General features: G+C 36.0%; 1 protein-coding gene across 4 annotated transcripts in view; it reads right to left on the bottom strand.

Annotated features, from left to right (window-relative positions):
• Positions 1–12,211, bottom strand: part of LRP1 (LDL receptor protein 1) — a 330,684-nt gene that overhangs the window by 12,621 nt on the left and 305,852 nt on the right. For all 4 annotated transcript variants that reach the window (XM_083113424.1, XM_083113423.1, XM_083113425.1 and 1 more), the window contains 6 exons: positions 11,326–11,505; positions 10,466–10,800; positions 5,264–5,402; positions 3,678–3,823; positions 2,346–2,451; positions 1,838–2,081 (listed from right to left, as the gene is read on the bottom strand). In XM_083113424.1, coding sequence (XP_082969550.1) covers positions 1,838–2,081; positions 2,346–2,451; positions 3,678–3,823; positions 5,264–5,402; positions 10,466–10,800; positions 11,326–11,505 — 1,150 coding nt within the window. The remainder of the gene's footprint in view (positions 1–1,837; positions 2,082–2,345; positions 2,452–3,677; positions 3,824–5,263; positions 5,403–10,465; positions 10,801–11,325; positions 11,506–12,211) is intronic.

Here is a 12,211-nt window from a genome sequence, read left to right as displayed (position 1 = left end):
CTTAAACCCGAAGGTTCATGGCTGCAGCAACACAGGCCTTCCATCTTTCCCTATCTTGAGCAAGTTCTATATACTCTTTTCCATGCCTACCGATTTCCCTTAGGTCCATCTCAACGTTGTCCCTCCATCTTCGTCTTGGCCTTCCTACAGGTCTCTTACCATCAGGTTTCCCAACAAGAATCCTGTAAACTCCTCTTTCCTCTCCCATTCGTGCCACATGGCCTGCCCACCTAAGTCTTCTTGATTTAATTATTCTAATAACATCTGGACATGAATACAAATTATGTAGTTCTAAATTATGTAACCTTCTCCACTCACCTGTCTCCTCATCCCTTTTAGGTCCAAATATTTTCCTAAGGATCTTATTTTCAAATACTCTCAATTTATGTTCCTCTTTCAATGTAAGGGACCAAGTTTCACATCCATATAATACTACAGGCAAAATTACTGTTTTGTATATTTTAACTTTTAGTTTCTTAGATATTAAACGAGAAGACAAAAGTTTATGAAGAGAGAAGTAACATGCATTTCCTGAATTAAGCCTACTTTTTATTTCCTCTTTAATATAATTTTCATTTGTTAATATTACTCCTAAGTATTTGAATTTGGAAACTGGTTCGAACGAGTTGTTATCAATAATTAGATTTTGATTATTACCTAACACTTGGTTTCGGCCTGTAAGCATATATTTAGTTTTCTCTTTGTTAACTTCCAAACCTATCTCTTTAGCAGTTTTGAAAAATATTTTAGCATTATTCTTAATTGTATTCACATCATCCCCCAGTAAGTCTACATCATCTGCATATGCTAACAACTGAGTCACACCATTTAATTTTAGTCCTTCTTTAGTTTCTTTTACCTTCCTTACAGCATATTCTAAGGCAAAATTAAAGAGCAATGGAGATAATGCATCTCCTTGTTTTAACCCATCATGAATTATAAATTTGTCAGACATATTAATACCCACACGAATTTTACTTTCTGTTTCACTGGTGCATATTTTTATCATACTAACAAGCTTCTTAGGTATTCCAAACTCTATTAAGCTTGTATTACTACTACTTATATCCCTGTCTTTTCAACCAATTTTGCCACTTGCCTCATAATGCCCTGAATATACGTTATATTATGTGTTGCTTACCTTTGGAATTTTGAGTTCTTTCATTTCTATTTTGTCATCTGTTCAGTGTGTCACAGACAACTAGTATCAGAAGGACGAAGTGGATAGACTAAATTGTAGATTCCAACTTGCTAACTAGATTTGCAAATATTTGACATGTAAGCTGAGACAAAATTCAATTTGACCACTTCCACTTGAATTATATTTTCTTTAACATTTTTCGTATTGTTTGTCTACTTTCTGTTAGGTTACAGAACGTGTTTTCTCATTTTGTTTTATGGTACATAATGTGGCTGATTGTAGCTATGTCATTTTTCATAGAATATGTGTGCTCCTGGTAACCCTGGAACGCATCTCTTCACGACGGGATATGACGTCACAAATGCAATCAAATGTTGTGTGTGGTTGCCAGCATTCAGGCGGCAAAACTGGCTTTTTTGAACGACTGTAGCGCCGAAACTACGCACCAACGAGAGAAATGTTACTGAGAAAAGTTGTTTGTTTTGATGTCCTCTATATGCATCTGTGGTCCGTGGGCGCTATTAAAATGACACCCTGTATATTGTGGCATTCCTTGCCATTAAAACAGTAAAGGTCACATCATGTAAATTTGAACTGAAAGGAGGGAGTTTTCTCACACTTGCATAAAAGCAGAAATTTTTCACATACATCACATTGCTGACAAATAACACAATCACTGAACATCTGAATACCAACCTGCACACTGGATCATCACCTAACATGACACAGGTACCACCATTCTTACAGTAATCTGACCAACACTTTGTCACGGAATTGTTTTTACAAAGTTCTGCAGGAACAGTAACATTTGCAGGACATTTACATGATGGGTCCTTCAGCTTGCAATCACGGCATTCACACAAATCAATCTCACAGCGTCGCCCAGCATACTGAGGAGGACAGTTGCAATATGGCTTCTTCCCAGAGTTCTGGCATGTGCCTGAAAAAAAAAATCAAATTAGAGCTTTGTTGCACGTTATACACATGAGCTTTACAGCAATTATTCTAACTTAATCAGATTTATATCACATGTGTTTAAGCCACTTTGTTATTAGCAAATTAGTAGTTAATAATTTCCTATGTGCTAGAAATTGTCATTATTTAGAAAGGTCATGCATATTACAAGTCACCTATATACAGGGATATGAAACACTGATATTGCGCATGTGGCCAAAGAATTGATGAATCTATGATTTGCACCTACCTCCATTAAGGCAATGCGCTGTGCACATATCACGTTCACACTTCTTTCCAGAAAATCCTGGAGCACAGATGCACTTCGGTTCGTTTGCGCTCACAGTACATGTACCCTTCAAAGAATAAAGAGATGGTCAAGTTTAAAATTTTCACAAATTAGAGTAACCAGTTATGTACAATATTTAACAAAATTCTAGAAATTCTTTCCCTGCCGAAAGATATTAGAATATTAACTGAAATGTAAGCTTCTTGTTTTTAAGATCCATCCATCACCCATACATAGATCTATCCATACTTGTAAGTAATGATTCTTGTAAAGTAATTTTCCGGATTTGTAATTTCATCTTGTAAAGCAAAACACATCGCAGTCACCTGATTCTAAGTATTAAGCAGATGAATCAGCCATTCAGAATATTCATGGAATATTTTTTTAATTAATATCTATTGGAGAAATATGTTATCAATATCAATAAATTTTATACCAGTAGTTCATCATAGTAGTTTCTACTACATCATAACTGCTGTACAAAAACTCTATTTAAATAATAAAAAAGCCAATGCCTGAAGTACAGTAAAGTCTTAATAATGGATCTGGAAAGGGGAGAAATGTCAAATATATACAAGGTGTCCAAAAAGTCACAAAACTGAGACTAAACGTACATAACTTTTGTATAAAAAGACAAGTTAGGTAAGTTAGTCTTTGTTTACAATAAATTTCAACTCTTATTTCATCTGGGCATTGATTAAGTACAATAGCCAGATGTCAGGCACACCTGGTACTGCCCTCTGACATGAACAATGTTGCCAGTACATTTTGTAATTAAAAAAACACACGTTTTTAGGAATATGTCATAATTAACCCCACAAATCATCTGCAATGCATAAAATGCAGAATTTAACATTATTTTTTTCAATTCTATAAATATCCATACATATCGAAAATTATTGAAAGTAGCTGTCTCTTATCCATGTATCTTTTTACTTCAAACACTTTTTTACACCTTCATAACTTTTGCCCACATTCAATGTTCATGTAGAGAATCTTTTCTTGTTTAATGTTTAAAAAAATATCCACACAGACAAACTTAATATGCTTTTTGTACAAAAGTTACATACATTCAGTCTCTATTACATGACTTTTCGGACACCCTGCATAAGATATTCTCCTAACATAATACACTGTAAAATGAGCTATGACACCTTAAATTCTAACAATTTCAACTTTTACACACACACACGATGACAATAGAAACATGGAGAAGAGGTGATATCTAATGCTGCTAAGATATACACTTGATAGAAAACAGATGAATAATACAAAGTACAAATCTTCATTTACCTGAACGCAGTAATTATCACACATAGATTTTTCACACTGGCTTCCTTTGTAGCCAGGTGGACAGTTACACTCAGCTCTGCCATTTTTCTTCTCACAAGTGCCTCCATTTACACACATGAAATTAACACAATTTTCACATGTTTGACCTGAAAAAAAAAATCGAGATATACAAAGCCATAACACTGAAGTATACTCACAATGGTTAAGCTGATAGCAGTATTCACGTGACATGCAATACATATTTCTTTTCTGTCTGATCATAGTTGTGTGTCCCTTAATTTCAAATAATAATGTTTCATCGTCACAATTAGCTTGAAAAAGCAGAAAAGCATGGTAAAATAAAAACAGTACAAGGCACATTAAAAAAAAGGCAGATTTACAGTGTGAGACTGGCAACAGTGATCGGATCGCATCTGTGAAGTAACATCAACTGCTCCATTGGCAACCCAGCAACTGTATTTTTACTGGCCAGCTGTTGGTTATCCTGCGATTTAGATAGGTTAAAATAACTGCGCAATTACTCAATCCCGCCTGTAGAGAAGTATGGTCTACGACTCAATTTCTTAATGCTAAAGGTCATAATGCTGCTGAAATTCACCAAGAATTGTGTGAAGTGTATGGTCCCACACCCCCTATACGCCTTCATGGCATGGTGCTATGCACAGGGGAACACTTTACTTTTACTTTTTTTGTATGGTCCCATTGTATTGAGTGATGGAAAAGCATGGCAATCGTGTCGTGTGTCACACCTACCACTGCACAAAAAGTCATGGCAAATGGATTCTGGGACCAACGAGGTGTGCTTTTGGTAGATTTCATGGAGCCAGGGAAATCAATCACATCGCAGGCATACTGTGAAACAGTGTCACAACTAAGATGTGCCATACAAAACTGAAAACATAGATTGCTGCGCTCACTCCCTAGATGATTCAGAGGTTTGGATGGGAACTTTTTGATCACCCTCCATATATAGACTTTTATCTAGTGACTATCATGTTTTCTTGCACCTCAAAACCAAGGTGTTGAAAATGGCAGTGTTTAATTGGCTGAATGTCCAGGTGATGAACTGCTATGCAGAGGGAATAAAAAAGCTTGTTCCATGGTATCAAAAGTGCTTGGAAAATATGTTGAAAAATGAAGTGGATGTGTGTTTGTAACAACTTATACAGTGTTGTTACACTTCTTTTGATGTTTGATGTAATCAATCTGTCCCTTTTTTTATGCACCTTATACATAAACCAATTTTTTACAGAATTTTTACTTTTAAGAAGCTGAATATTGCATTACATTTATGTAATATAATCATGTGTACCACAATCTATTAAATACCAGCATCAGAATCCATTCAAAAAAATTATCGGAGTACATTGGAATTTGTAAATATCCTGTTTTATCACATCACTAATTATAATATACAATCATGCATAAAATTTAGTACTAAACATAACTTAAACAGCAACATTGTGTTTACCCAGGACATTCAAAACCTGTATGCTTGTATACTATTATATCATGGTTCTCATTTGTATATTCTGATAAATTAATTTCATATTTATATTCTAGTAGGGAATAAAAATAAAAATTACCTGTAAATCCTGGTGGGCAATTACATTGGGCAACACCAGGCCGTGGAGTGTAGCAGGTTCCACCATTCAAGCATCGGTTTTCGCACAAATGAACAGGAGTTTCACATCTCTCCCCCGTCCATTCAGGTGGACATTGGCACTAAAAGGAAATTATATTTAGAAATACAAAGTGTGAAATTTTGATAGTACATATTAATTAGGGCTAGGCCGATACATATATTAATGTATAAATATTGGCCAATATCAGAAAGTATAGGCTCAAATTTTTGAACACTAATACTGCTCATTACTTATCCAGTCTGGGTTGTACGAGCTTATATACCATTTATCAATATTCTGAACAAGTTTAAATTATATCTAAAAATATTGGTTTGGTGGGTACATGGAAGATAATCTATTCTACTCGTTATTTCAATTATTGGGGGAAACAACCAAGGTGATTATTTTGTTGTCTTCTCTGACTGTGGAATATGGATATCCTTGAGTTAACCTAAATTGTTATTATTTTTATCAGTATAACTTTCATTATTATCCTATAGTTGGTTTATTTTTTTGCTTATTTAATGCCTTTTTCTAACTTTTAGGTCTGTTATGACTAGAGGCACATATTTTTGGTAAATAAAAAAGAAAAATTTCGGTACAAAAACTGAGTCAATTTCAGGTTCAACAGTGGTAAATAAAATAAAATTTTGCTGTTATAGTGGTGAAAAAGCGGTATGTAAAATGACATTTTGGTTTTAAAAATGTGAATATAATCCCAAATTTAATTTAAAAACTGCACTTACTACACAAAATAAACATATCCCTTCAAATAGCACATTAAATTATTACCAGGATATTAAGTTTATTCCTGTATAAAGGGGTCCATTTTTGCTTCTCAATTATTTCAATTCAATTCAATTCAATGGTCTTTATTCTTGGGCGAGGTTCAGCAAATGCTGATCTACCACCTAACCCGACAAAGAAAAATGTAGCAAAGTACCTAAAGTAAGAATCACGAACCTTCCGAACCTCTGTAAACAACCGTATCACTTCGAGTAACGTATCACTCCGCGCCAGCTATCATATGCTGCTCACTCGTAACCTTTAATTTTACGTAACATGGAAAAACGTATTCTTATTTTAACTGATAATCTACACATTGAAGTATAATACATTTTCTTCAAGTGATTAAATACGTGTTCTTGTTCAAGAATGAACATATTTTTCTACGCCAAAAGTCCCATTTATCTGACACTGGGTTAACAGATCCTCCCTTCCCCCCTCCTCTCTCAGTATGACAGCGCCAAAGTTATACAAGAGAGAGAGATTCGTTTCAGTAAATTCAAGCCTTTATTGCCCAACATTGTTGACATGTAGAGTATTGTTTTCTCCTTTGTGCAACAAATATACCGCCAGTTTTAGCAGAAGCTAAACAAAGATAAGCCGGGGAATAAAAAGAGATTGTTTATCTTTCTCTCGGTTTCTCGTGCACAAGAAGGCGATAATAAGCGCATTATTTACGCACGTCTCATGCAAGTAATGTATTTTCTTACCTTGATTCAGCAGTTCCTTTTTGAACTTGAGGCATTTTCAGCGCTAGACATCATCCTGTCAGAGTACGGTCTGTCAAATTTGCTTCCCAAAAAGGAACTCAACGTGGCACAAGAGGCGATTTAACGCCGACTGCTAAAATTGGGAAGATCGTCATCAATCATCACTATCAACATCTTCCCCACAGTGCACAGGACGGCTGTTTGATTGAAAGAATATGAAAACACCTCGCGTTGTATTGCGCTTATCTCAAAATCGGTGTACTTGTTTATACGAGCAACAACGTGTTTTTTTTTTCGCGGGACTCACAACTTGACCGGTCGTTTTCCTTTCTTTCACCGCACCGAAAACACAAAGATGCAGACACACAATTACACTTGGACACCAACTTCACTGCTTTCTCAGGATAGCCCCGACACAACGTCACATAAACGTTAAGAACAACCTGCTTCTTGCCACTTTTCAAAAGGCTGTATTTCCGAAAGACTACTCTGAAAACACGGGAGACCTTCCTGCACGCATGGAAGTCGCCATGTTCGAAACTGGCGCTATTTTCTTGCTGTTCACGTGATCGATTGTAATTTATACAATAATCACGTATTATTATTAAAAATCGAAACCGTTAATGAAAATATATTTTAAAATGTATAATCCAATGTAATTTACACGGTTCTCTTCCATTAGCGTACTTTCATAGAACGGACTACATGATGCGGAAGAAATCCGTTATTAGGCTGTTGCCAACCTCAATGCTTCTCACTAAGTCAAGTACAGAAAACGGAAGTGGTATGTCGAATGTCGGCATATGATAGTGCGATTTCACGTTGTCAGTGACGATCCTCCGGGATGGGGGAGGAGGTGGGACGCAGGAGTCTATCTATAATTCAGAGGTGTTCACCATCCGGATGGTGCAATCCTCACACTCCGGAATACTTTTGCGGGTGAAGGAGGGCAGGCCGTAGGGTGAGGGAGGTTGATTTAAAATGAACACCTCTCAACAAGAGAGAAGAAAAATGTGACAATATTTAAAAATTCACCCGCAAATATGCATTTTATTTTATATGTAGCATACAATAAAATGTGACTGCCTCAAAATATTTCTGTATTCTACAGTCTTCTTTCCCCACTTTTATGCTTCTCTAAGTAGCCGTTTCAGTTTCCCTTGGTGTCTTTCTGCATAATCCAGCATTTTTGAACGGGATGAAAAGGACATACGAGTGTGTTTTTGGATGAAGTAACTTTAGATATGTTGAAGTACACTCTGGAGGATACTGGAATGTGTGGCATTGAGGTGTAGATCGACCACGCTGTGACACGCACATTTGTCATTAGTTACGAGATGATGAGGGATAGGTGATATTTGAATTCCAAATTAGTTAGCAGTCCCCGTGACGGAGTGGTTAGCACATCGGGCTACGACGCCAGGGGTCCCGGATTCGAATCGTGGCCTGGGCATGAATGTTTGTGAATGTCCATTAATCAATTTCATCATATCATCATCATTCATCCCCATCTTCGCAAATTAGCCATAAGAGCCACAAGAGGGGAAGTAAAATAAAGCAAATCAATCAAATCAAATTGGTTAGTTTCATTATTTTATCTAATTAATAATTATTAATTTAGTCAATCAAATCATATGTATTAGCTTACTTTCATTATCTATAATAATAAATCATAACACTTTCAAACATCAAATAAATTTAATGAAGAAACCCCGGTTTCAAAACGTCATTTATCTCAATGTGTCACATTCTTCTAGCAAGGTTTTTTTAGTAAAATATGAGAGAAAATTAATCCTTTGGTACGGAACCGTCTTACTCCTGGGGGATAAGATGTCAATTTTGTATTTGATTCTTTTTAAATTTAGCATTGCTTTTCTTCCACTTTTGGCTAATCCCGACGATGAGAATGAGTGATCGTCAGATGAAATTGATGAAGGGACACTTACAATTAACACCCATGCCGGGATTCGAGCCAGGGAACTTCGGCGATGAGTCTGAAAGTCGGCCGCCAGGCAAGATGTACATTTTTTTTTATTATTATTTTTTTTTTTTTACATACATTCAATAACTTTCAACAGGTCATCAGTGATACACTGCTTATTCCATATCTGTTGACAAATGGAAATGTTTTTACACCTTGTAGGCTATGTGGATTATTATTTTTTCATAAGTCTGCAACACTGTTAGGGTACACGTGCTTTTGTTTACAGAAGGTCTGAAGTTCTATGATTCTCACTTTAGGTACATTATTATACATGAAGATTATAAGACACTACATAAGTAAAATAACATAAAAGAAACTATAAAAAAAAACTACTACTACACAAAGAAAATCACAAAAAGAAAAGAGATGACAAAATATATACAGTGCGTGTGTGCCAATAAATGAAAAGATAATAATATACATGTATTATTACTTAGTTTCGGTCCAGTTTTTTTTCAATAATTCACAGGAAACAGTTTTTAATCATATGTGGTCTTACTTTGCTTCTGATCATCAATCAGTGAATCATATACTGCCCTATGAAAGTGTTTGTAGTTCAGTTGTTTTATTTCGTTCGGGAGTGCATTTACAGCAGAATTAATCAATTTTCCGTGAATTGATAACTCTCAGGATACTTCAGACTTCAGAAAGTGTCACATCTGTATATAAACGGTAAATTTCATGCTTAAGAGTCTATTTTGCATTTTACAGTTCATTTCGCATCATTTCGTAACAAAACAGGGTAGGAAAATGCATCTTACACCTTTCAGAAACATGAAAAATTAATATTACAATGTGTTATTTCTCATTTCGTGTTTTTGTTAGAAACGAAATATGCATGCTTCTAGTTATGACAAATGTAGAAAACGATGAAAAGATTCTCTGACTATTGACTAGGTGAGTTATGGAAAGAATGGTTGAATTGATGTTTTAAGTCCACTTTATGCACAGTAAGGCTAATTGGGACTGGGCCTACAGTTTAAAGTGGAATCCGAACCACTATGTGCCTCCAGTGGATATCGAACCCAGGACCCCTTGATTACAAGGCGACGACGCTTCCACTGCACAATCGGGGAGGCCCTAGAGTTGTGGAAAGAATTCCAAGCTCTCTAGAGCTAATGTCACTCTCATCTTCAGGGTAGCAGTGCAGTGCTAAGCATCAAACCTGTGTATATGTGTATGTAGAAGAAGGTTCCCGGTGTAGATGGTGGACCAATCCTTCTCACAACTCTTCTGGTCGATAGACCAAGATAATTTTTTCATCATTCGTTGCCAGAAAAGCTTTAAGACTTACTTCTTAATGTTTAAAACGTCTGACAGTAACACTACTGTTTGCTATGAAATTCATTTTCTTCTTTATTTCTGCCAGTTTTGAACAAGATGGTTTCTATAATTCACACATTAACCTAGCTGTGCATAAAGTGGACTTAAACTTGAAATTAATATCAGATTAGCCCTAACAGAAACAATACACACCTTTGCTATACTAGCACCGTATCCTGTATGTTATATGCTGCAGTCTCAAAACATTTTTTTCAAAAATAAATTATGGAACGTTCAGGTAGTTCATTCAGCATTTGAAGCTGGTATTTGCTACAAAGATTTACTCAGAAGTTAACCATTTTGGTCATGATTGTACAATTATATGCTATGAGAGAGAATTGAAGGAAATGTTGCACATACCTTGAGTGGTGGTGGAGAACCTCCGCGTAAAAGATCAACGAAGCAAAGTCCCTTGTTGCGGCAGAACTGAGAACAACGGTAATGCTCGCATCTCTCCCCATCATACTGAGATGGGCAGCTGCACGTGGGCACATCTCCCTGCATCACGCAAACCCCAGCATGGCAGTTCAGGTTGCACTGTCGGGGTATGGGCCATTTTGTGTGGCAGACCACTTCATTATCATCGTTGATGGACTTCTGCAGGCCATCTGGACAGACGCAAACTCTTGTTGTTGCAGAATTCAGAAGACACATGGCAGTTTCATTGCATGGGCTCAAGCTGCATGGGTCAGTTACTGCAAAGGAAAAGTTTTCTGATCTAGAAACTTCACTGCAGTTTTTAGAGATGTTTAGATTATAAAAATTCATTCCCTCAAATAATATCTATAAGGGTCCACCAGCTGGTACAGATGATTAACTTCAAACCAATACTTTCAATAACAATCGCACTGGTCTATGCCAACTCAGTGTGGTGAATAAAATATAAAATCTCAAGTTTTATGTAGAAACTTTCTACTTATTAAAATATCATTTTGTGTAAAATGTGCTACATAAAAATCACTTCCTACCTTTTGAAATTCCCTAAAATGAATAAGTTCACCCTTCAAGCTTTCATCAAATATGAAATATGCATGTCCCTACCAATATGCCTCCATCAACATATAGCACTAGAGTGCTGATAATTATGCCCTATTCCCACAAAAAAACAAAAAAAAAATCAAATTCACATGTATGTACTTTACATAGACTATGAAATGGAGAATGCAACTAAAAATGAGCAAAGCTAGTTAAGTGCACAATCTCTAATAAAGCATACTTACGGTTCCTAGTCTGTTTATTTTCCTGCACAATCAAGATGTCCGTAGCTCTATTCAGCCCTTGGATTAGATAAGTTATGTTGCCTCGACCAAACTTGTCTAGTCTTATGATGTTGTTGGTTTGGTAAGTGGTAACGTACAGGCTGTCTTCAAACACCTCAATCCTGTATGGCCTATCCTCACCTATTCACACAAAAAGATATTATTACACAATGAAGCAAATGAAACATGGTAATAAGACTATTGTTAAAAAGTACAGAAAAGAAATTTCCCAAACAACAAAAGGAGAAAATCAATAAATCTTATCTTTTATTTATAGAGAAATTTCATACAAATCTGTTACCATACCGAACTACAACAATTTATATGCACACTGAGAGAAGTACATGGCCTTCGCAACATGATTTTGGTGACTACTTCATTAGAAATGTTGTGGTAGTGCTGTGTAATGATGTAGAGAGATTTTTTTTCATCTGAATGTGATCTCAGCTGATGCCAAATTGAACATCAACGGGAATGTGTACTAGGATAACACCCCTTGCTCAACTCAAAATGGTTTCACGGACAAGAGGATAACTCCGAGTACTCAAATGGCCTCTACTTGTACCATATCTCAACCTCAGAACGTCTAGGTGATCTCAACTAAAGGTTAAAAGATTAAAAATCAGTAACTTACGTGTGTGAGTATGAGATTAGTCAAACAACGTTTCGAAGGTTATACTACCTCCTTCTTCAGGTTGATGCGATGTTTTCAGACACCTGACATGGTGCCTCGTCGAGAAAGTGTTGGTTGAGGATTTAGGTCAAGAGGTATAGGAAAGAACACTTACTAAAAATATGATGTAAAATGTACATACTAAAACCTCACAATACTCTATTAAAACAAAAG

The sequence above is a fragment of the Lepisma saccharinum genome, chromosome 27 (assembly GCF_977018435.1).
Source record: "Lepisma saccharinum chromosome 27, izLepSacc3.1, whole genome shotgun sequence".
NCBI classification, from domain to species: domain Eukaryota; kingdom Metazoa; phylum Arthropoda; class Insecta; order Zygentoma; family Lepismatidae; genus Lepisma; species Lepisma saccharinum.
This window is presented reverse-complemented; position numbering and strand designations above follow the sequence as displayed.